The 24,710-nt window shown below is 41.2% G+C and overlaps 1 protein-coding gene across 10 annotated transcripts in view; it reads right to left on the bottom strand.

The window, feature by feature from the left end:
- plxna4 (plexin A4) overlaps window positions 1-24,710 on the bottom strand; it is a 213,274-nt gene that overhangs the window by 13,289 nt on the left and 175,275 nt on the right. For all 10 annotated transcript variants that reach the window (XM_052554413.1, XM_052554411.1, XM_052554415.1 and 7 more), the window contains 16 exons: window positions 23,918-24,069; window positions 23,090-23,207; window positions 21,989-22,125; window positions 21,346-21,513; window positions 21,133-21,226; window positions 19,506-19,745; window positions 19,272-19,418; window positions 18,700-18,934; window positions 18,402-18,544; window positions 17,062-17,330; window positions 13,184-13,250; window positions 11,584-11,730; window positions 9,764-9,923; window positions 6,488-6,591; window positions 4,052-4,151; window positions 1,051-1,241 (listed from right to left, as the gene is read on the bottom strand). In XM_052554413.1, the coding sequence (XP_052410373.1) occupies window positions 1,051-1,241; window positions 4,052-4,151; window positions 6,488-6,591; window positions 9,764-9,923; window positions 11,584-11,730; window positions 13,184-13,250; window positions 17,062-17,330; window positions 18,402-18,544; window positions 18,700-18,934; window positions 19,272-19,418; window positions 19,506-19,745; window positions 21,133-21,226; window positions 21,346-21,513; window positions 21,989-22,125; window positions 23,090-23,207; window positions 23,918-24,069 (2,472 nt within the window). The remainder of the gene's footprint in view (window positions 1-1,050; window positions 1,242-4,051; window positions 4,152-6,487; window positions 6,592-9,763; window positions 9,924-11,583; window positions 11,731-13,183; window positions 13,251-17,061; window positions 17,331-18,401; window positions 18,545-18,699; window positions 18,935-19,271; window positions 19,419-19,505; window positions 19,746-21,132; window positions 21,227-21,345; window positions 21,514-21,988; window positions 22,126-23,089; window positions 23,208-23,917; window positions 24,070-24,710) is intronic.

Genomic DNA, 24,710 nt, shown 5'->3' with positions numbered 1-24,710 from the left:
AAGACAGAACGGTGGAGGAAGAAAGATTAAATAAAGCCTGGCATAATGGAGGGAGATGGAAAAAGGTGAAGCTCACCCATCCTCAGAGACACTGATGGACCGAATGCGGAAAGCATCAGCACCCCAGGCAGATCACTGGTATTTATTGCAGGGGTGAAAGCCAAACAGTCAATTACTGTGCTGTCACACCAATCATTTTTCACCAAGAGAGATGGTGTCTGCGATAAACTGGTTATTTCACAGAAATAATCCATCTAAAAATATGACACACAGTCTGCAAGTGGAGTAGCGTAATCATTAGGGCATTTGTGCATTCGAAAAACTTAATGTGAAACTCCTGCTTGGTTACATCAGGAACATTTCGTGATGGTCAGAATCACAGACACATGCAGTTCTGCAAAAAGCTGGTTTCTGTGGCAGTACTTCAGTTTCTCAGCCTTTTGGAAAACATGAACCGGGGCCTTCACATCCAAGTTTAACAAAACACTAAATCACAACTATGGGGTTTCTTTGTGAATCTTCCCTTTGTGGATCGTTCAGTTATTTTTAAAAGTCATAGCGTAACTGTCATCAATAAACTGCTATGTTCTGAGGTTTACAGTACAGGATGAAATGAGTGGCAAAGTACAACTCTGATGGTTACGGATTTGAACAATGATTTATAGTAAAAGTGAAGCCTGCTTAATCAAACAAAACCCTCTATTCCATTTCTTTAGCTTCCTGATGTCATGAAGCACTATTCTTTTCTGGAAATAAGGGATCAGTACTCTGTTTACCGGCTCTTAGTCTCAGGTCAGTCAGCGTGAAACTAATGTAAAAAACAGGCAGACTGCAGTTTGGAGCAAACAGCATAAACAAGAACCATCTGACACTCTGGCCTATTGCGACAATCACTAACTCCACAATCTTGCCATTTGATCTCATTCTAGAAGCTTTGCATGTTTCAGGAAGGAATAGATCTGTTGACAACTTCAGCCCTTTTCGGGGCCATTCCATACGTTCTGGCATGTGTCTGACGACTGGAATATTAAACATGGTGGCAGAGCTTACCTTGGTGGCCAACAGTCTGGTCAAGTAGATCTCCGAGACCATCTTGCTGCCACGGTCTCCCTCCTTCTGGTCTCCATGCTCATGGTTCTTCACCAGATGCCACACCTTGACGCCGCTCTCCAGGTCAGGTGTGATCATTGGTGTGCGGGAACGCAGGCTGTCCGGACTGCCCGTGTACTTGATCATGTTTTCTGTTGGAGTGAAAAGACAAAGACCCATCAGATGACGGTTCCTCCTCAATCTTCCTTTGCTGTCAATTGTCCCATGCAGCTGTTCAAATCAGTTCCTATCTGTAAAAAACACATTGCCTCTTGTTGTGCAGTACTCCAGATTGGATATGAATCATTTAGAACGTATAGATGCTTAATTTTTCATCCCTCGTCTTCCTGCTCACTTTCTCTCTGGCGAACGTGCGCGTTTGCTCACTTTGGTGGACACAAAATCGAACAGGTGTCAAGCCAGATGAAATATTCATGCTTCAGCCAATAGGGAGAGATCAGCCATGACATTTTAAAAAACACAGAGCTCAATGAATGTTTACACAGTGTGAAAAACAATTGATTGGCAAAGGCCTGATTTGGTAAGATAAAAAAAAAGGGTTCAGTGGCAGATGCAACAGAAATCAATCTCTCCAGGGGAAAGAAACAGAGAGAGAGAGGAAGATGAGGATCCTGATAAAGAAAGACAATAACACCTTCAGGTAAAGAAGAGGATGACAAACAAAAAAGGAATGATGTTGAGTGTGTATATATGCATTTCTTCCCCTGGTGCGGATCTCGGTGTGGCTATGTTCACACCAGTGTTAATTTTGACACAAAATTTTAATTTAGTTTTAGTCTTAGTCTTTTGACTATAATTCTTTTTAGTTTTAGTCAAGTTTTAGTCATCTGATTTGTTTTAATTTTAGTCTTATTTTAGTCGACAAAAATTGCTTGGTATTTTAGTCGACTAAAATTGCTTGGTATTTTAGTCGACTAAAATAAGACTAAAATCAATAACAGATTTACTAGACAATTTTTTACAGCTGGTATAGGAAACAAACTTAACCAAAATATATAAAACACAAATTCAACTTTATTTCAACACAACTGTGTCTTTATTTTGATTCAAAAGCTTTTATGCAGCAACAAACACTGTCATGATAATGTAAACAATAACTAGCTGCCAAATGACCATCAATAAAAGAAAAATAAGGTTAGGTCCAGGACCTTAAAGCTTACAGCTGAGCTGAACAAGGAGTGCATACATTTAAAGTAAATATTTAATAAGTTGGCAGCTAGGTGGATAAAAAAAGTAACAAGATTTTATAAGGTATTAATTTGTCTAGCAATATTGTATGTTTTAAATACTACAATATTGCTAGATTTGTATGTATAATGATAGGATGTGAACATTCATGTTTCACATGACTAATATAGAAATATTTGTGATATTGTCAACAAGTAGAACATTATAAAATATACTAAACATTAGTATTAATCAAATGTATTTATCATGATATTACGTATTAGTATTGTGCTCTCATCTAATTTGAAGAAGGGGCTTTTTTACAGTACTTTTCAGTTCGTAATATTTAATGCTACAACATCTACGCACTGCACTATTCCAATTTTGCTTAGCTCAATAAACAAAAGAACATCGTTGTGAAATTACATTTGAGAAAATGTCCGGGTGGCTCGTCTGTAAATGTCTTTTCAAATTGGTTGTGTTCTTGCCACGAATGAGCGCTCCGATTGCTTTACGCTTTGTTTTGTTTTGTTTGTCGTCAAACGTGAAGTGAGCTGTGGACATTTTGTCGCTCTTTTAGACATCACCTCTTCTAATGCCGACTTCCCGGGAGCTCATTTAAAAACTGAAAACCTTCGCTTCACGTCTCAATAAGTCAGGCTCTGATTGGTTCTCTTCTCTCATGCAGTCTGTTCTGTTTTGCCGGTTCTTTTGCTCATTCCTCGCATCTCTCCCGTCTGCTGATTTGATTTTCGTCACAGTCTATTTTCGTCTCGTCCTTTATTCGTTGACGATAATGTCAATCAATTTAGTCATAGTTTTAGTCTCCATCAGTGCCTTCTATTTTAGTTTTCGTTTCGTTTTCGTCCGCAAAAATATATTCGTGACGAAAATAATGACGAAAATATTTAGTCAACGAAATTAACACTGGTTCACACCGCCTCAATTTGGAGTTCAAATATTCAAGACTTGACCAAATTTTGAGAGTGAGTGTTGATATATGCTGCATTAACCAAACAAGTTGTCTGTAGCACAAACTGTTCATTATAAGCACTGACTGGGTGAGCGTAGCCTATATTTGGTAAGATCTAATTAATAACCAGCCTCACAAAGGTCTCACAAAATGTCTTTCCAGGTGCTTCAAAAGGTGTCTCTTGCTGAACCTGTTAGAAGAGCCTCAATGTCGTTTGAAGCTCATTCTGAAAGAGTGAAGTGATGTATGGCATTTTCTTTCTATCTTTCCCATCAGTCACACTCCCTCTCTTCTTTAAGGCTCATTTAGAGTGGAGGAAAGTATATGGAGATGAGATTATTTTAATGGTCTATTTGATGTCTATTTGGACTGCTCGGACGGCCCTGAGCTTTGATCTTGCACTTTATCAGACCCAGTCGTACTGATGGCGGGTGAATGACAGCGACGGATTCAGAGTCTCAGGAGGGAAGTCAAGTGCAAAGAGACTCATTTTCCCTGCTTTCCCCTTTGTATGCTGCAAGACTATCTCGGCTCTCTCCACATAATTCTGTTTGAGCTTCGTTCCGGTTCTCTTTTGTGAATGGCCGAGAAATTACACATTTAACATATTTTACCTCCGAAAAACAAGACCGTTTTTTTAAACTCCTTTTCTGTTCTTTAGTGACGCTCAAGTGGAATGTTACCATAACCCGCTGAAGAAACTCTAGTCAGTTGATTATTGTTTTATAAAGTGTGCCGTATGTTTTGTTTCGGAGATATGGATGCATTTTAAAATTAGAAAATGAGTTGAAAAACACAAACCATATTTGCTAGCAGAGGTTCTGGAGACAGTGGAGTTGTTGACAGAGTTGTATGCGGTGACCTGCTTTGGTACGAGAGCTACCACAGAATTATCAGGCACCTGCGGACAAAGAAACAAAGATTATCATACAAAACATTTCAGACATCTTTAAAAAAGCAAGTATGATGTCTAGAGCACCCTAATGGTTGCACAGAGTTTGGGTCATTGGTCCAAAAATATATGATTTCTCATCTAGGTAAATGTTACACTGCATGAGTGAGGGACGGGATGAGATAATCTGCTTCAATTTCAATAAGTCCCTTCCGGTGGGATGGGTCAGCTATTTAACTATATGCCTCAGCAACTGCTAACCACAGTAAGCCTTAGCATGCCAAATTCAATTAACACATGGGGGCCTCTACTCCCCAACCACACATCCCTCCATCCACATAATTTGCCATTGGATGCCTGCGGCGCTTACAGGGTTAATTGAGGTGACTGTAGATCTAGATGATGTGGGCTCAGAACTGCATGGGGACCCAAATCACAGCAGGAGGGAGAATATGGGCTTCAAAGACCATTAGGACATTATTCTTACACTCTTAACCTGTTTTCTCCCCGGACAAACTTGACATGAAATCATCCTCATTTACTCCCGTGGCCCATGAGGACAGCTGTCCAAACTTCAACTGAATCAAAAAGATATTTCTCACACCTCGGCGTGGATGAACGACTGTGGGAAAGGAGACTTCAGACAAGGGCTATATTTCCCTGGAAAGGGGCAGTTTAGAAAACAGCAGAGATTTTCTCTTTTATCTTTCCTCTGCGGGCAAGTTTACGCTTTAAGAAAGACTCCGTGTTCCTGATAACATTCAGACACGTCAGATATCCGAGATGGGGCTTATACAACCCCAGTGTGAAACTTCCTAAGAAGACATCAAAGATTTAACGTCAGAGCCAGATGCGTTTGTAGCACCTCGATTTGGAGGAAAGTATCAAAGATGACTTAAGACATACATTAGAAATGCACAGAGGATTCTTAATTATTTAGAATGATTTAATGTTGTATACTAAACAAGGGGAATTCGGTGCTATTACAATTGAAAGGAAGTCTGTCATGAGCATATATTTGGTGCAAGGACAGAAATGAAGAAGTGGAAGATGGTACAGGGTGCACGGAGGGTCTCTTTCCCCCTCTTCAGCTACTCTAACAGGCTTAGGGTGTCTGATAGCTTTTTTTGTCAAGGATAGCATGCCCTCCCCGACTGAAAATAAATTAACTTCTGTCTTCATTATCTCATCTCCGATTCCAATCAACAGTTAATCCATCCTGCCGCTTGCAGCCCTGCACCCATGCGCCGCCCCATGACATTTAATTTGAGTACTGTGCAGACTCCTCTCTCTCAAAAAGCTCATTTGGAGGGTGGCTTACGGAGGAAATTATTTACACCATAATGAAGCGCCACCTGTCTCCTCTCCACCCTAAACTGCCCCTCGCAATTCGCACATTTTGAGTGTTTATATAATTGCAGATAGACAGATTTTATCAGTCCCCTGATGAGACCGCATTGCCATACCTGACCCCTGAAACTCGATGGTCCCATCCAACACGTTGGAGATCTGTAGGTTTTCTAAATGACCTGGAGGTGCCTTGACTGCACCCTATTATACAGGTCAACGGGGGCATAAGTGTTCGATAGGGCTGAGATGCAGTGAATGTTGACAGTTAATGTGCATGTTTCCCAAAACTAGATCAACTAAGACACACCAACCAAAAGCAATTACCATCACAGAGTATCTTTTCTCTGCTCATCCTTTTTTGTGTGCTAATCACCTCATAAAGGTTCCTTGTTTCATCTGAGATGAACATAAATAGAGCATTATACTTCTGAGCTTCATGAAAGACATTCAAATCTCTTTGTTCCAGTATTAGTTACTCTGTCAGAATCTGCACTGTTATTGAAAGCCCACGCCAAAAAAACTCACGTCACGCAGAGAGCTGTTTATCAAAAGTCATTAGCTAGATCATCTAACCTGGGTGTCAAGCTACAGATCCGCCTGCACCTGCATCCCGCTGCTGTCAGATTAAATGTACTGGGACATCTGGAGATGCTGCTTTAAATAGAAACCAGCAGGTACAATGCTCATCCTCCTTCTGATTTAAGATAGATTTCAAAGGCTCAAAACAATCTTTTCGAACAGCAGATATCTTTATATGCACTAACTGAAAAAGATTTCAGTCTAAAACAGAAAATAACCTCTTTAACAATTTTTCTCACATGAAGCCTTGAAGTAGATGGTAGGGATGTTAGAAAGAAGAAAGAATGTACCCCTTCTGAAGCATTCATGTCTTGGACCTCTGGCAGTATAAAAATCTAAAACTGAACAGCTCGTTACAGGAATAAGTTTACCTGGAAACGTGTCTGGTCGTGAATACTGCATACACAGGATCTTACCTGGTAGTGAGTCAGCATGTTGAGTCTTTTCCAGTCACACTCAATCTTTGTCGTGACATCTTCATCTTGAAGAATGACTCGTACTACTCTGCCTTGACGCCACTCTGCAACAAGAACACAATGATAACATCCAGTGATTAATACTCAAACTAATTTTGAAAGTGCAGCAGAACCAATTAAATTCAATTCACATATATTTGTATATCACTTTTTACAAGAGTGATTGTTTTAATGCAGCTTTACAAGAGCATGTATTGCAATGATGCAATGTCATTTGTTCCTAATGAACAGGGAATCTTATAATTATAAAATAATAAATTATACTGTATCATTAAAGATATTAACTGTTTACAGAGTGAAATAACTTGTATAATTGCCTCTGAATATTAATTGGACACAGAAAGTATTCCAAGGACAAAAACTTTAGCAAACCACAGCAATTATTTTTCTTTGAAATATTTTCAATGCATTAAGCCACTTTAAGTGATTTCACAATCAAGCAGACACACCTATTGTGATGATAAATTTGCTGCTATTTATAGTATACAGTAATCTTAAAAATGACTCTTTTTATTTCATTCAGCTTTGAAAGAAAAAGTAGAGCTAAAAAAATGACTTTTAACCTAAAAATGAAAAGGAACAATAGAAGAAAAGAGGCAAGGGACAAAGGCTATACTGAGAGAGAGCAGGAGAAAGAGATAAAAACGAGAGAGAAAATAAGGGTATGTGAAGGAGCATTTGAGAAAGGGAGGAAGGAAAGGAAAGGTAAATTAATCTCTTCTGCCCTTTGTTAGAGAGCCGGGCCTTCGTGGCCAGTGGATCGATGGGCGTGATTACAGCCACTGCTGAAAGTCACTTCCTTTTTCATCTGTAGTGGGTCGAGCATCCTGAGCCCAAACGGCCCTGATCGACCGCGCTAAGCCTCCCGCTGAGCTTGCTCTTATTGTAGTTACAGAGCTCACTAGAGATGCACAACAAAATGCGAAGATATTCTCCCACCCTCCCCTCAGCACCCACCAGCCACTGTCTGCAGACTCAGCAAAAACAGCAAAGTGAAACGGCAATGCGATGGGAATCAGCGCTGAATGAAATAAACATATCCCTTTGCAATATGATGTACAGATAACATGGCCAGGAACAAGAGAGACGTCTCTCTCATTTTTTTTTTTTTGGACTCCCCTCTGCTGCAAATGAATGTATGATTGGAACGCTAGAGGAGCGAGGCCTCTTCATGCCGCCTGCTGCTATCGTTCGCTCTGATCCCAACCAGAGAAGCAAAACAGCAATCACAGGCAAGATGATGAAGCATGTCTCCGGGTGATGAGAATAACTTCAAATCTCCAGGAGAGGCCCGACCATTGTTTTATATCTCACTACAGTGCTGTCTATAAACATGCAAATGAGCCTCGGCTCCAAGCACAAACAGAAAAGTAAACAGAGGGAAGAATAGAAGCTAAAAGAAAAAGAAAACTAGAAGAAAAGCCAAAGAAAAAGAAAAAAACTATAAAAGAAAGATGTGAGAAAAACCTAAAAAGAAAAAAAGTGACTAAAAAACTACAAAAAAAGAAAATAAACTTAATAAAAGTGAAATGAAAAGGATAGAATAGAAATGAAGATAAAATATTGCTGAAAGCAACAACAGCAGCAGGATATAGCTGGATAGAGAATAAAGCCAAAGAGATTGTTAAAATAGAGACTGAGATGGGCTGAAGTGCATTGATTTGTCTGCATCACTCTCTCCTTCTTTCTCTCTACCGTCTCTCCCTCCATCCCTGCCCTCAGGGGACTGTGACAGAAAGAATTAAAAACAAAGGCAAGGGACAGAGACACTCCGGTCCAATCTGTCTCAGAGGGATCGAGGAGATGGAGGCTACCTCATTCCTATTACCCATTATCTTTATCTGGCTCCCGGATCAGGGCCAGAGAGTGTGCCGGGGCTCAGGAGACCCTCAGATCCGTTTACGGAATGCCGAGATGCCTCCTCTCAACCAGGGACAACCATTGCTTTATCTTACAACACACTCACAGACAGTCCTACAGACATCGTCCAATTCTCCCCCCTAATAAAACAATAATAAAACAACACGCTTGCCCTCTGGGGCCCATAAAAGCATTTTACAGAGGAGAGCCTGTCAAAAGAGGGTAAAATTATTTCTTCACTTATCATGGTCCTAATCCCTTATGGATAGACTATTGTTAGGCTACGACTAGAAATATGTCAACGAAAAAATAGATTGGTCCAGTCAGTGTGGAAGGTGTAGTGTACAGAATAAACAATCAGATTCTCATTTGGAATGTGTGGAAAAATAGATCTGCACGGATCAGCCTACCAATTTTTTTCCCAGTACCTGTAGTATGCTCCCACCTGTCAATTAGGTGTGTATAAATAAACTTGCATACCGTCACAGTTGATATTTGTTTATCAGCATGTATGTTTAACAGATGCATGGAGGCGGGAAAAGCTTAGTGGTAAAAGTGCTGGAGTTGTAATGAGTATGTTGCCAGTTCAATCTCCAGAAATCAGGACAGATTCACTTTAAAATCATGGCATCTTCAATGAACTTTGGGTTAGGGTGTTGGAATTTGGTTGGAGGATGTAAAATCTGCTTTGCAATACAAAAGTTATTCATGAAATCAATGCTTATTGGCATGTTCAATCACTTCTGAGCAAGACTAAACCAGAAAAAGGGTATTTAAGATGGATCCTCTTTGATACTAATGTATTGTACGCTTTTGGCTTTGGATAAGGTGGTGTGGGAAATAACAAAATGTGCAGTTTGGAGATGGAAGGTGTGTGTAAAACATATTTGTAGTTCCAAAGGTTTGAAGTTAAAATTCTAGAGAAGACACGGATCCTCAGCTGGTATTATGTAATTGTATAAGCCACTTTTGTACAGTAGAGGTGCATTGACCCTGCTTCGTCTCATGTCTCTATAGATAAAAAGTGTTTACCAATTGTTTTTGCTAGTGGAGTGTTTTTTAAAGAATTGGGCTAATAATCCCACGGTCAGTGGATCGAATCCCATAAGGGCCGATTTATGGACTTTATTATTGGAACCTCTATCACGATTATGCCCTAGGACCCTGTCTGTCAAATGAGAAATAACAGAATTTGAGATAGGCCGATATTGATACACCAGTCACCTTGATTTGACCCATCATTCCACAAACATCAATGTCATTGATTCACGCATTGAATCTCCTGTGCAAGAGCAAATGAAGGGCTGATGAGGAAAACAGACCTTAAAGGGTAAAGGCATCTAATGTTATTCTTACCTAGGTCCATGTCAGAGGCTTTTGGTCTGTGCGAGTAGGGCACGTTCTTGTAGATGGCGTCCAAGATCTTCTCTTTCACCTGGCTGATAGTGTCACAGTTCAGCACCTTCACCTGCACCTCTGGGCTCTTCTCATTGTCTGGATGCATGCAGTTCACCACCTACACAACACAGAACAAAATTACACCAATTAGCCCACGTGTGGGGGAAACATGAATATTTATGTGGCTGTAAAATGATCTTTCTGCATGAATTGAAATGTATTGAGAGTTTAAAGAATGCTTAAATGCATCCATGTATGTGATATGACAAATTTCTGCTAAAAGGTTTAACCGAGCTGTACGAAGAGCTAGTAACATGTACAGGATATCTACTGAGGCCATATAGTAACTGATCTAAAATCTATGCTTAACACCTAATAGATCATACTTTAAAGGATGACAGTTGTCTATTCAAACCTGTAAAGGTTCACTTTTGTGAACGCAGTCAGCCGACGTAATGGCACAAACGTAAAAACCCATTGGCCACCCTAAGGGAGCCGTCACCTCACTCACCTCAGTTTGCAAAAGTATGCAATTAACACTCTAATTTTCCTCATCTAAGTTCCTGTTAGAATCTCTGTCTCCCTTGATAGCCGTCATTAACGCCACCAATGGTACTGTCATCATCATCAGACGTAATTACATAGCTCATAGTTGGTATATAAAGGCTGTGAAGGCCCTTGTTGGTGTCTGTTATGATAAAATGCACACACACTGCAAAAGAGCTCATGCACTTACAGTCCAGTAGTATAATGGACTCTCCTGAAGGACCCAAACCAGAATCAATACAATTAAATGCACTGTGTGTGGGCTTTAAGGAAAGGCTTTGTCAGACCTTTAGAAGGGGTAGAGCATGTTTCCCCACAGAATAACCTCTAAACAATAAAGGCCAGCGCTAAGCCCTCTCTTGGACTAAAAAGCTGTCGGAAAAGCTTTTGCATTGAAAACAAAACCAAATTTAAATAACGATCAAAGATCTGTATCTAGGTGCCCTGAAGTTATAACAGGAAATATGTGTAGAAGAAGAATTAAAAATAGTATGAAGGATTTTAAATCTGTACTAAAATGTTGTGGATGTTGATTGGTCAGTATAATGTTACCACTCATATCTTATTGTGTAAGAAAGAACTGACTGGAAAATGTCCTCTATCTTTCTAGGGAAGGCAGAATGTGCTATTGGTAGTGGCTTGTATTGTGGTGAGTCTGCAGCCGTTTAAGTGTTTTGGAAGTGAGGACAGAATGATGAAGCTGAAACGGCTCCAACAGTCATCAAATCAGTGCGGTGTTCAAAGGAATGGGTCGGATGCCAAGAGATGACACTATTTGCCACATTCCTCCTCTTTCGTTTTCTTAGTCTCACACAGAATACAGATTACCCTCCTGATGTGCAGTCCCAAGTAAACACCCCGTCCTGGCATACGTGCAGCCCTGACAGCATGGGCTTAGCTCATGCCTGTCACAGTGGCCAGCCAAACACAGCACTGCCAATCACCACAGAACAGCAGACAGGTCAAAGGTCATAACAAGCATGCGTGTTCCCTGTCAGGCGTGAAGACTGTGGGCATTGCATGCTGCGTCAACCCAAACAAATTACCTTACCCTTCTCTCTCCCTCCACACCTGTCTGCTTCTGAATGCTTTCATGCTCCTTAGCCTCCTTTCCACCCATTTATCCTCGTCTTTTTCTTTATTCCTATTTTAGTTTACTCCTCTCCTTCTCTATCCTTCCAAAACTGTTCCCTCTTTCCTTTCTTCATCCACGGTGTGGTTCGGAGCCTTACCAGTGTCTTGTAATCAATTTGCTGTCTGATGAGCTTGTCTTCACTGAGTGAGTAGCGGGCTTCTCCGGTGATAGAGTCGATGGGGCCTTTTTCCATTTGTTGCTTTATGGCACAGAAAAGAGAGAAGAGGGGCTCCCCAGCACATTCCTTCATGAGGAAAAAAAAGACACTGTCACTTTCAGTCTCTTAAATTTCACACCAACCACCTACAGAGAATGTGGGCTGTCATTACATCATTCAGTAACAGTAATAGACATTTTGAAAGGAGCTTTACAGTTGTGGCGCTAGTGTGTCAATTTCAACTGACATATCAATTTCACTCATATGGATTTCAGTAATAGTTAAACTCGATCCCTGGAGGAAAGACAGACAGACAGAGCTAGGACCCAATGTTAAATATTGTAAAAAAAAAAAAAGTGTTATGATTATGACACATGCCGTGGGAAAAAATGTCTATTCTTAATGGCCAGATCTGTACATTTACATCACAAAGCCAGTAAATAATCATTTTATGTTTTAATGTACTACATACATTTTAATGTGGCAGGGACAATGAACATTTAGATAAACATTATCTGTAACTATTTTTGAAAAAAATTAAATGTACAAAAAACAAAAGATCAAACAACAATTGGTAGACCCCATGTTGAAGATCCCTGCGCTAGAAATTAAGCTGAACTGCAGTGTCTCTGGCTGAATTTGGGCAAATATGCTTGTTGAAATGAGAAATGGACTGTAAAACCGACTAGTGGTCTGGGCAGCTGGTCAAGCACTGTTCAATAATACTCAAATCAATGTGCTGTGACTACAATAATAATGTTATGGTTTCGCATGGATGAGGTCACAATAAAGTCCTTCGCTTACAGTAGAGTCCAATTTGAGCTTAAATGAATCCTGAAGCTCTCGAGTGATGTATCGGCTTCATTCACTCAGGTCTAATCCGTTAAACCAGACTGGACAAAACAGCCTTGACTTCCAGAATTTCTTGCCTGCTTTGTGCTTACCAGAATTCAGGAAATTTCTGTACACTTGCAAAATTGCACATGCCATGTTCTGATTGCAGCAGATGTGTTTATTAAGAGATTAATGACAAGTGCTAGAGAGGACCGTGGTGGTGCTGACGGTCACAGTGCTATATGTAGAATTGAGCAGCACCTGCTAAGCCGACTGTCTCATTATAGGAACAGAAATACGCTGAAGTCAGCAAGACTTGGCCAACTTTAAACCCTCTTTGATTAAAAAAGTGCATGCAGGCACACTCACATACAGATGTACATACACACCTAAACATATTCATACACAAGACACACACACACTCTCTGTCAAACACCTGCAGTGCATCACTGCCAGTGCTCCCACAGGACTTCACTTGATTCCTCTGTGCTCAACAGGGCATGTGCCAAATGACCTTGAAGGTGACTGATCTCTTTTCTTTGCATATCTGCCAACCGCTAATCTGAATATTCTTCAGCAATTTTAATGGTTGGTTCTTAATCATTACAATTAGGCTGCCCAGACATGAGGATGTGGTAACACACACACACAACGTGCACACATACAACGTGCACACACACACACACACACACAAACCTGAACTTACCTTGAGGAATTTGTATAGCAGAAAAGTGAACCAATTTGTGAGCATTTTCTCAGCCACAGACTCTGTTCTGAAAAACAAACAAATAAACAGAGTAAGTAAATAAATTAATAAAAGCAGCACAAAGCCACGATTATCACTGTGAGTGTCACGCACAAATGCGATTACCACGACCATGCGAAATTCACTTCACAAAGGATGGTGTCTCCTAATGAATGGGACTTAAACAAACATAATTGCTGGAACATGAATTGTGCTCTGGAATCTATAGAGCCAATCTGCAGGCTGTCTTTATTACCAAAATAATCCACAAGACCCTAATACAAGAAACCCAATTAAGAGCCTTCATGTGATCTGGCTGGATTGATGCCAAGTGAACCTGCTCTGGCCTGGAATAAGACCGGACTCATTTTCTCCCCCCACAGTCCGGCCATTGAGCTCGAAATGGATCAGGTTACAATAAAGGGTGGCTGAATGGAGGGCCGGGGTGCATCAGAGTACATCATGATTGGCTAACGCCTTCGCTTGGACCACAGGCTCTGATCCGGCATGAGAGATGTACATACATAATAACTATAACAAAGTGAAACTCAATATACGTGGATCCAGTGTCTCCAGTCTGTGTGTGCCGCAGGGAGCTGGTGAATTGCCAAGGCGCCTGCAATGAGCCATGGCACAGAGCATCAATATTTCAGGATTACAGCATTGTGGTGTGTGTGCGTCTACGCCTCCTCTGCCATGCCCTGTATCCCAGCTGCCACCTGCATTCCCACTGTCCCGCTGCCGTACTGAGAGCTGCCGCTGTGCAGTACCGTGTGTACATGTGAACGTATTTGTGTCTGCGTGTGCCCGCTAAGCTGGCGCAACACCTGGAAAGGATTAGTGTCCCCTTGTTTTGTAGCCACTGCCTTGAGTGGGCCAAAGGAGGACAGGTCCAGGGGTCAACAGGGTCACGTTTCATCTTTCCTTTCATCTCCATCCTAACACTGCCCTGTAATCATCCTCACCCTGGACTGTTTCTCAATGCCTGGACAAATTACAAGAGAAACGGTAGGCGGGGGAAAACCCGGAGATAGACCGCAGTATTAAAAAAAAAAAGGATAAAAGAAGAAAACAGCTTTTCGCCACCTTCTTGCTTAGGTGGACTGTTATTCCCATTAGCTTTCTCTTTCTTGTGCTATCGGCTGGTTTGATGGTAATTATTGTTGGCAAGACCCCATAAACTCACTTACCCATATCCTGTGTTACCTCTCGGCTTACCGGAGGGGGAATAAGTAGCCTTGTTGCCAGACAATCCTGGCACAACCTCTCCATAACTTTGCCACAGCGCCAAGAGCAACCAACTATCACTGTCCCCCAAATCCTTATGTCACATATCACTGGCTCAGAGAACGAGCGCTTGTTTGGCTTTGGTTTTGGGAGGCAGGAAAAGTGATGCCCATCCAGCGGTGAGGAATGGGATGTGGGCAGCACCTGGTGCTTAGTTCCCCCTGATTAAACAGCCATTTTGAAGTGGAACGAAGCTAAATCTGCTGGAGGTTTCCTCCACGTCGAATGTGCAAAGAGGCACACTGAAGCTACGCTCCATAAACAAGAGAAAGAGGGCGAGGAAAGAGCTCCATATATCTTCCTCATCATCTCTTGCATACAGCAAAGGCCATTTACATTTGATGCTGCTTTCTGCCACCACAAATGGATGTGAACAGCCAGCTCTGCCAACTTTTAGGACCTGAGAGAGGTTTATGATTCCAGACACCCTGCAAAAATGAGAAATGTCACTCTATGACAGATACTGCACTGCAAATGTGTGTTATATGCAGAAAAAGCATCTTGTAAACAAGTTAATATATTTAACTGTGTTGCTAAGTGCGTGGCATTAACTGAATAAAGGTTTTACTGAGAGTTAGTCTAAGCGTGCTATGAAACTGAAACTATGCTTCAGCTAAAAGCTGGCCAGGAACAGACACACACTTGGCTAATGGGCTGACGTTATTCACCTTGCAGCATCATAAGCTTTATTTTCCTAACCAAACAATCGTCTGTTGAAACAAACTCCCCTCCTTAATGCACGTGTGTTAAAGAACGCAGCTTGAAGCCAGGAATAATTTCAATTTCGCACTCTGCCTCACGCGGGGGAGATTGTCCGCTCTGCACACTGTCGGGTCCCGCTGCGTAACCATGGTCCCCCTTCACTAAGGATTATCCCTAGAGAATAATCACAGGACTCCTATTCAGCTCTGCCTGGCAGTGTGTGTATGTGTATGAAAGTGTGCAGGAACGCGTTGGTCACTAAATGTCTGAGTAATGTGTACGAGCATATGCAGGAACAGGAGACCCACGTGGACTTCACTGATGCTATACATATAGAAAAAACGGGCTACATGATCCGATAGGTTATTTTTATGCGTAGATGAGGAGAGTGGGCTGCAGTGAGCGAGGGAGAAGGAGAAATACGACAGATGGTTCTAGAAGCCGCCCGTTAGTTAGCCTGTTTGTGCTTGTGAACTCAGGTTGATGCTGGACAGATGGGGCGGCCGTCGCAAGCGCTTTCTTGGAAATCGGGAAACGAAAACTGGTTGGAGGCTTCTGCCAAAGATGTCCTGCTTCTCTGCATTTTAAACACAGATTTAGAAATCATGCAGTGAAAGAGAGACAGGGATGAGAAAATTATTCTCAGACAACAGCTTAAGCTTCTCAGTTCTGGCCCAGTGCTCTGTATCGTCCTTTGCTAAGCAGCTGCTGGAGGCTAGACAGGTTCCATGTGGTGAAGATCGCTCTATATACCCGTGAGCGTCTAATCCATTGAAATATATGAACTAAAACGGTGCTTCTCACCTACACACTTCATGGTTTAATAAATGTCAGTGTTTCTTTTTAATGATAATTTTTATACAATAAAGAGTTGTAAAATGTTGAACCTGGAACCTGAAGCAGAACGTGTTGAGAGCCACTGGTTGAAAGCTAATTCCTGATGACACATCCATCACAAAATGCAGATGTTTCGGGTGCATACAAAAAGGTGACAGGGTTGGTTTTGACTGACAGAAGCCTGACTGTAACAAAGAAAAATCTCTTTTATTTTCCATCGCTAATATGCACTGCAGCTCTTTGTGCAATTAATCTTCCCTTCGCTTGTTTCAATTAATCACGCCTGTAATCAAGGGTGTTGAATCAGTTATGATTCAGTCAAGGAGCTCCTCTTGTAGTTCTCACATGATCAGCCTATCACTATTAGCAAGCTTGCTTTGACCAACTCATTAATTTGTATTATATATAATTTTGTTGCTCTAAAAGCACTATTTTTTCATCCCAGTAGTTTCACTTAGCAAAAATCAGAAGTGTCAGTCAACTTATGTTCACAAGAAATTTAAGAAACATTAGAAGTTTTCAAATAAGCAAAATTAATAAAAAATCTATATGGTACAGTAATAATACTGTCCTCTGTGCTGTTAGAATACAGAGACACAAAGGTACTTGATTGCATGGGGAATTGAGGTTCACATATCTCCCAAAGTTCAGTAGGTTTTTAGTACACTGTTAATTGGATCTCAAACTAATTAATCCTAATTACAATTCAGCGATGAGTATGTCAGTGCATTACATGTTTGGGAGAGAAAATGTGCATTTTGATGTCCCCAAATGCAATTACTCCCATTCAGTGCACTAGAGTCCACGTATCAAAGACAATTTGCAGAGGTCATCTGCTCTCCTTTATGAAGTTGACTATAATTAGAATCAGGCAGATTGAAATGAGCCCAAAATTTTGAACATGTGCTCTGTTGAATACACTCACTCGAGGGGCATTTATAATCAGTAAAACCCACTGGACTGTAGGGCTAGATTTTTTTAAGATGACTCTTCATGTGCAATGTGTATAGTACCTTCTGAGTAAGAGTTTGGGATGGTTCTTGCTTTCCAGGTTCTTGTCAATGAGGTCAGACAGCAGGTGTTTGAGCACATCCGTTGCATACTCCAGTTTACTTTGCAAAACGGTCATGATCAAGGATGCGACATTACCGCGGTCTCGCATGGAGAAGCCTCTCTGAGACTCTAGGGTTCGGATGAAGGACAGCAGGAAAACCTTGTTGTTGATAAGCTGTCCAAACAGTTTTAGGCCCTTTTCCACCTGTTCCTGTCTGTAACCTGGCACCTGCAGGGAAAAAAAGAATGCTCATTTAAACATCAACTAGGCTTATGTGGCTGAAAAGCTTTTTCCAACTCTCTTATTTGGCCTACAGCATCCTCTGCTAGTGTCCAATGAAACACCCACATGCATTTAAACTAAAGAGAACCGAACACAGTAAACAAATAAAAAAGCAAACCTAAGGCTAAACAATCCAGGATACAAATGAAAAGCTTACATCTAATAACAGCTGCTCACTGGGCTAAAATGTGCACTTAGAATACCCGATGACAAACACTTAACCACGCAGAGACCTCATGACATCATTTGATGCAATTTGCTTTCATCAATAATTATTAAACACCTGTCAAATTCTTGAGACGTTCCTGTCATTAGCTGTGATTTTACAATAAACTTTTCCAGAGAGAGGGGATATTTATTCCAATCAAGTCTTAATTGATATAGCTGATTACAAGCAGAGCTCAACTGGCATAAGCAGGTAATATGGTTCATATGTTGACTGAAGAAATGTGTGATTCAATTAAAACTGTCCATCACTGTCATAGCGGGGCGTAAATAACCCGTAGGTCGGTGTACCCTGCATTGGATTTTAATTCTCTTCCCCACACTCAGAAAAAAAATAAACGGTTGAGTCGCATGTCATTATTGTTATTAACGAAAGACTGATTGTGAATCAGAGAGCAGCTCATTACTTTAAGAAAAAAATGAGTGAGCGAGCAAGAGAGAGAGAGAGAGAGAGAGAGAGAGAGAGAGAGAAAAAGCACGCATGTAGATTATAATGAGAGCTGCTGCCTTTTGTTTACCGAGAGTGAACACAAATGGCACAGTGACAGCTTTAATTCCCAACAACCCCACTGTGCTGTTAGTCCTTCAGAACCGAAAAACAGAAAGAAAAAAAATATACTTAGCAGCCATCACTGTGACTGTTCCTCACACATTTACAATGTGCGGTAATTACATGCATACATGAAAATGCAAATGTTTGTATGTACATCTCAGAAACTCAGTAAAGGGCCCTTTGGATGCAAATGTATTATTTTGCAAAACCTTTCTGCATCAATTAAATTGTTAGATTACCTCCAGGTCTCTAAGGACAGGGTGCTCCTCAATGCCAGGAAACAGGACTCGCATTGTGTATGTGCGGTAGTCTAAGAATGGAATCCCAGCTCCGTCCAGATCACTGGTCAACTCATGAATATCTGTCTGCAGCTCTGCAAATGCTGTGGAAGACGCAAAACATGAAGAACAAATAGATTGAGATCACTGAATACTTCTTAAAAAAACTTATAATCTGTAAAAATGTTGCAGATGCAGTTTATGAATTCTGCAAAATCACCTTTTTACTCCAGAGCCAAACCACTTCCCGACTACTTACCCTCTTTGCATTCCAAGGCTACTCTGGACTCCAGGTTGTCCATCTGCATCTGCAGGCGCTTAAGAGTGAGGTCACTCTCACGGGATTTGCGCTTGTATGCAATGAGGACAATGACGATGAAGAAGATGAGGAGGCCTCCTGCCCCAGCAATGCTGATGACGGCGGTGCTGCTGAGGGGGCTGTCGGAGGTGATGTGGACCACACCTGGAGAGAACTCGATGCCACCTACACGGGCCTAAAATCAAGCACATTTTGTGAAGATTTCAATTAATGCAATACTTTGTAGTAGGTTAAATTAGCAGACTGGTACCTTGTTCGATAACCTGTGCTACCAATTGAAGCAGATCAATATACATCTAAAGATCTAAAGTTCATGGCTGTAAAGGTTTGCAGCACTTTCACTTCACAGGAAGTGAACAAGCAGGCAGTGAAGCAGGCAGTAATAATTCCTATTGAGGAAGTATTTTCTATTGCACAGTCAACTTCTCAGAAAGTACAATAACCACAAAGTCCCCAAAGAAAAGTAGTTCATTGTGAAAAATGGATATGCGCCGCAGTATTCAGCAGCTTACCAGAACCTTGTGTCGTCCAGTCAGATTGGGCGATTCGCAGAGCAGTTGAGTATCTGATACAGTTAAAGTACAAGGTTTGTCTCCAATAAGAACCGTGTAGTTGAGCTTCCCGTTGCCACCCGGGGCTGGAGGGAGGAAGTTTCTACCCTGGAAATCACATTCACAAAATGTAGTAACTGCAACAGACAACTAAAAGACCAACAATGCTGAAATTTATGTAAATGCTTGATTTACCTTGAGTATGATGGGAGACCCTGGCTTGAGCTCCTGGACCCCAGTCACACTGAGCGGTTCAAACACTGGATTTGGGTAGTAGATGAAGTTGGTGTTGTTGAGGGCCAGCACAGACTGAACGTTGTCTAGGATGAAGCCGAACTCATCGGGTCTCTCTAGCTCTTCCATTTCCCTGCTTAGACTGTAGGGAAGCTCTGGGGCCATGCACTGCATAGTGGAAGGACTCAGAACCTGACATATCTGGCGGAAACAGATGATATTGAACATTCAATAAGTCATTAGCAGTCCATGTGCAACTTAGAATAAAATAAACATTTAGACGTACAACTATACTCCATTTACATTACAAACAGTAATTCAGATTAATACCTGGATTTAACCTCAACTCCCTACAAAAGAGGTTTAGCAACAAAGCAGCATTAAATTAGCACTTTTAAAATGGCCACAGAGTGATTGTGCCTACAGTGCTGGTGACTCACCAATGGATAAATAACCACACTTCCCTGAGAGAGATTTGACATTGTCATCTCTCCTTGATGCTCTGTCTGTCAATAGGTCACATTATCAGGACTTTCACTCCTTAATCTGATTTTGTACACATCATCATTTAAAGGAAGTCAGTGTTTCTCAGCCCACTTCTTTACTTTCCCCTTTCTTTCTTATTAACAGGTCAGGTTTATCAAATGCAAAGTTATGGCATGGGTTTATTCAAACCTATATATGCATTCACTTTAAAGTGTATAAATAAAAAGCCAGACAAGACCCTTGAGTTTTTGAACCCACAGTGCTTTGCAGTTGGCTGTTAAAATACCCAGACAGCAGACTCGCCATCAAAAACATCCCTACAGATATCTCTAGTCATTTTAATTGGATTCCTCTCAAAGCTGTAGCAGCCAGGCAGTCGAACTTTCACTTCCTCTAACACAAAGGCTTCTATAGAAGGTTGTAACGGGGGGAATTGTTCAAGATAAAATAGATTTCAGGTCACCTGAAATTTTTTTTTTTTACTGCACAAAGTCTGGTCAAACTCTTTTCAGACTAGTTATGAGCGATCACATTACAAACAAGGATATGAGATGTCTTGTGCCCCACAAACAACTTCTTTCAGAGACTGCAAGGTAGGGTATGGCTTCTTTCTGCCGTGCTTTGAGGAGCAGTGTGCCAAAGCCTAATCATATCGCAGCCCAGATGCTAAATGCGGCCATGTGTGAGATACGTGCCCGAGATAACATTACGCTCTTTTGTCTTTTGCCTTTCAATCAGATCTCACTGAGTGCAGCCTCCCATGGCTGTTTGGGTCCATTCTGAAGACGGGGAACATGATATCCTTGTCTATGCATCCACCCTGTGTTACGGCATTCTCCTCTTTCCCTCACAATGGGAACATTGCTGCTACTGCTGCTGAGACCTGGCAGTTTTCCTGTTCTCTGTCTGTTTCTTTGTCTCTCTCTCTCTCTCTCTCCTTATTTCCCTCTTTTATGCAGCTACTGTCACGGATCCAATGGTGCACAGCCGACACAGGTGATTGGAGCAGGGGGAATAGTCTGCTAATGGTCATTCCAGTTCACTAGCCTCAGGTTAGGTGAAGGTCGAGTGATCGTTTACTGTGGAAAACGTTTGCACTTACATTGACCGTCTCCATGTTCTTATACTTGGCTCTGATGAGAGGAGTCTGGATGATGTCCAGGTTTGTCCCGGTCACAGTCACTGGTGTGTTGCCACTGTGAAAACAACACCATGTTTGTTAAACTTTCACATTGTGAGGTTCTTTACAATAATCTTTAGATGTAGTTTTTTTACTACAAAGCCATTGTCTTAAATGGCTTTGTAGTACACACACCTGAAAATGCTCCATTCAGGTTCGAGTTTGGTGATAGTGGGGTCCTCCACATACTCAAACTTGAGATCTTTGTGAATGTGGGCTTTATCCACAAACACCGATACGGACACGTTTCCGTAGCCTTGCATAGAGGCATGAGAACGACAAGTTATCCATTGTCCTCCTCGCCTGATTTGTCAAACAGGAAAAATAAAAACAGTGTATGAGTAGACGTTCTTTAAACTTTTCAGTATTTAAGAGTTTTAAACTAAATTAAACTTAAAATTCAAAAAACATTTTTTTTTATCTATTATGAATATATCGATACTTGCTTTAAGAATTGGTTCAGTTAATTGGTTTTGTATTATTAAAGAGTTGGTTTTATGTGGCTGTAAAGAGTATTCCCTTTAAAGCAAAGCATACTAGACCTAATTTAATCTTCTGCTCATATGATTAGACTCTGTGGCTGCACCTGATGCAAGAAGAGAGTGATGGCTATTGATGTTACTGATTACAGATCAGAAACTCTCAAGTTCTTAAGATAAGTATTGGCTTTCTTTGGTGGTTTGGATCCGCCAGAAACTTTGAATGACTGGCAAGCTAACCAAAAAGCATGATGACATCTCAAAGGGCAGTGTGCTGTACCTTTCCATTCAAACCCTACCGTTGATAGGTGCACTTCTGGTCTTTAAACATGATTGAGACATTGCTGCCTGCATCCAGGTTGCTGCCGCTGATGTTTACTATGGTGCCTCCAGATACTGGCCCTCGGTTCGGCTGTAAACTCAACAGTTTAGGGACCTGTAAAAAGCAATGGGAATTATTTACAAGCTCACACATCATAAGAAAAGGTGAGGCAGCAATCCCTTATGTTTTTCATTCTTCTGTATCTCTTTCCCTATCTGATTATCACCTCCTTTTCTCAGAACACCAACTGCCCTCCTCACCCAAGAATCACATAATCCAATTACCACATCTGAATGAGAAATAAAAGCCATTAATGTTTGCATAAAACTGATAAATGCTATAAAATGGCTCTATAACAGGAAAAATGACACTGCAGCTCAATTCATTTGGATGGCTGGATCACAATCTGATTATGGGTGTTATATCAGCATGTGCACTGGGAGTACTAGAAGCAAGAGAAAAGTGAAAGATGGATATAAAACTGAGTGTGGCCAGCGTCATGCAAGATCCTATCAAAGACAGAATTCTACTGGCTAAAAGAGATTTTCTCGATCTGAAGAATCTTACAAAATCACTTTATATATGTGGTCTCAAGCATATAAATATGCTGATGAATGTATGTATAACCAAAACAACTAAAACTTACATATGCTTAAGCTTACATTGTTTTATTCACTAATTGTTTTAGTAAATCAAGATCCCTATCAAGGGAAATTTTAAGTAAATTACATTATGTAAAACAAGCACAAAAATGCTTGTGCAATGGAGGAAAGGATGCTGTGGGAGGAAACAATCTTGCACAACAGCAGCAGTAAAATGCAAGTTTTATGGGTAGACTCTCCGGGTGTTGACCGAACACTTGGTGGGGTCAAGTGCCCGCTGATATGACTAAGTACATCAGCAGGGCTACATGGCCAAAGTGTTCACTCTTTATTAGTGACACAACAGTAAATCCAAGCACTTTCAACCCTGAAGCGGCAAAGACTTGTAATTATACAGACATGGTTCAGAACACGGTGGACAGACCAGCAGTTCATTGGGGGTTATTTTATGGCCAGTGATTTGCTGAGGTACTCACCAAAAAGAAGTAGTACTTAGACGACTTGGCCATGAACTCGGGGCGACACTCTCCCACACACACTTGGACATTTCCAGCAAACTGGCTCATTTCTGCTTTTCCCATTTCGCACACAATCCTGTAAAACACACACACATTCAATTAGTCAACCAGATTAGTTCCTCAATAATAAGCAAACCATTTATGAAATTTTACACAAGAGACTTTAATGTCTATCCCTGCCATAATAATATATGCATGAGATAGGTTAATATGAACTAGTTATTCTGCCTCATCATTCCATGACAGGTGTCAGACTCTCTCATGCACCGCAGTAAGAGGCTTATCACAGCGTCCAAATAATAATAATAATAATAATAAACCTGTGATGCAGCAACCTACAGCAGAGGAACTCAGAATAAAAGAGAGGGTTTTTCAGGTCAGGACAATAATACTGGAGAATTTTTCATGTTGTCAGCAGGGCTTTCTCAAATGCTTGCCAAATAACGCATAATTATCTTTTGCTGTCCTGACCTCGGATTAAAAGTTTCTTTAATGCTTTCTCTGTGTTTACTGCCAATCCATATCAGGCACTTTTAAGAGACACAGGGTTCTTGGCAACATTTATCAGGCCTGCATTATGCTAACTCGGGCTGCGTCTGTAAAGGACAACTGTTTAGAGACTAAAAACAAATCTATTAAGGCGATTCAAGGGAGATGACATAATTTAGCCATTAAATCCAGGTTAAAAATATGCCATTATGACAACGACCACAAAGAAATGTCAAATCTGGCCTGGTACTATGGTAAAACCTGAATGCTCTCCAATTTCTAAATGTAAACACTTACTGTTCTGCTGGGATATATCCCTCGGGTACTGGTATACATTCCACATCTGCAACCTTTACATGGTCCTTAATCTCACTGAACTCCAGTCCCAGGTTCTCGCCTCGAATAGTCACCAGTGTTCCGCCTTCACGCGGTCCTCGAAGTGGAGTGATCTGCAGACAAGTCGCCACAGAGACATTCCCATCATTCCCATTGAACAAGAAACAACATGGAGAGCTTCCACATCCCCCGGCATTCCCACTGTTGGTACAAACCAACAGGAAGTGAAGAATGACTCAGCAGCCGATTCTTTCATGCACCTGCAGGAGTCAGTGATTGCGAGACGGTGTGCGGGGCGGGTGACAGCGAGCGAAGCTGTGAGTGATTTGGTTCAGTGGGATAATTGGGCCACTTTTTGTCAGAGCAGTGCTTATGTTGAATAATGATCAGCCGCACAGCCAGCTGAGCCAGCCGAGCCCTGCCTATAGCAAAAACAAAGCCATGCTAATTTATGAACACAGTGTCAGCATCTGGGAAGAAATATGCCGACACCAGCATGTAAAATCATATGCTGCTAAGATTGGAATATAAACACGGGCGTTGCACGAGGATGCTTATTTTCATCTGAACATGTCAGGGCGATCAAACACCTTTTATTCTTTGCTCCTAGGGATGCCAAGCAGTACCAAATCTGGCTGATTAGAGGTAACGTGTCTAATGTACTTGCATGGTGCTATCTCTAGCATCTTCATGCTTTTGCTAGTGTTATACCATTAACACAAGAAACACTTGGCTGCCGATTCATTAAACACTG

The sequence above is a fragment of the Carassius gibelio genome, chromosome B4 (assembly GCF_023724105.1).
Source record: "Carassius gibelio isolate Cgi1373 ecotype wild population from Czech Republic chromosome B4, carGib1.2-hapl.c, whole genome shotgun sequence".
In the NCBI taxonomy this organism is placed as follows: domain Eukaryota; kingdom Metazoa; phylum Chordata; class Actinopteri; order Cypriniformes; family Cyprinidae; genus Carassius; species Carassius gibelio.
The sequence above is the reverse complement of the archived record's forward strand: the minus strand, read 5'-3'. Positions and strand labels throughout refer to the sequence as shown.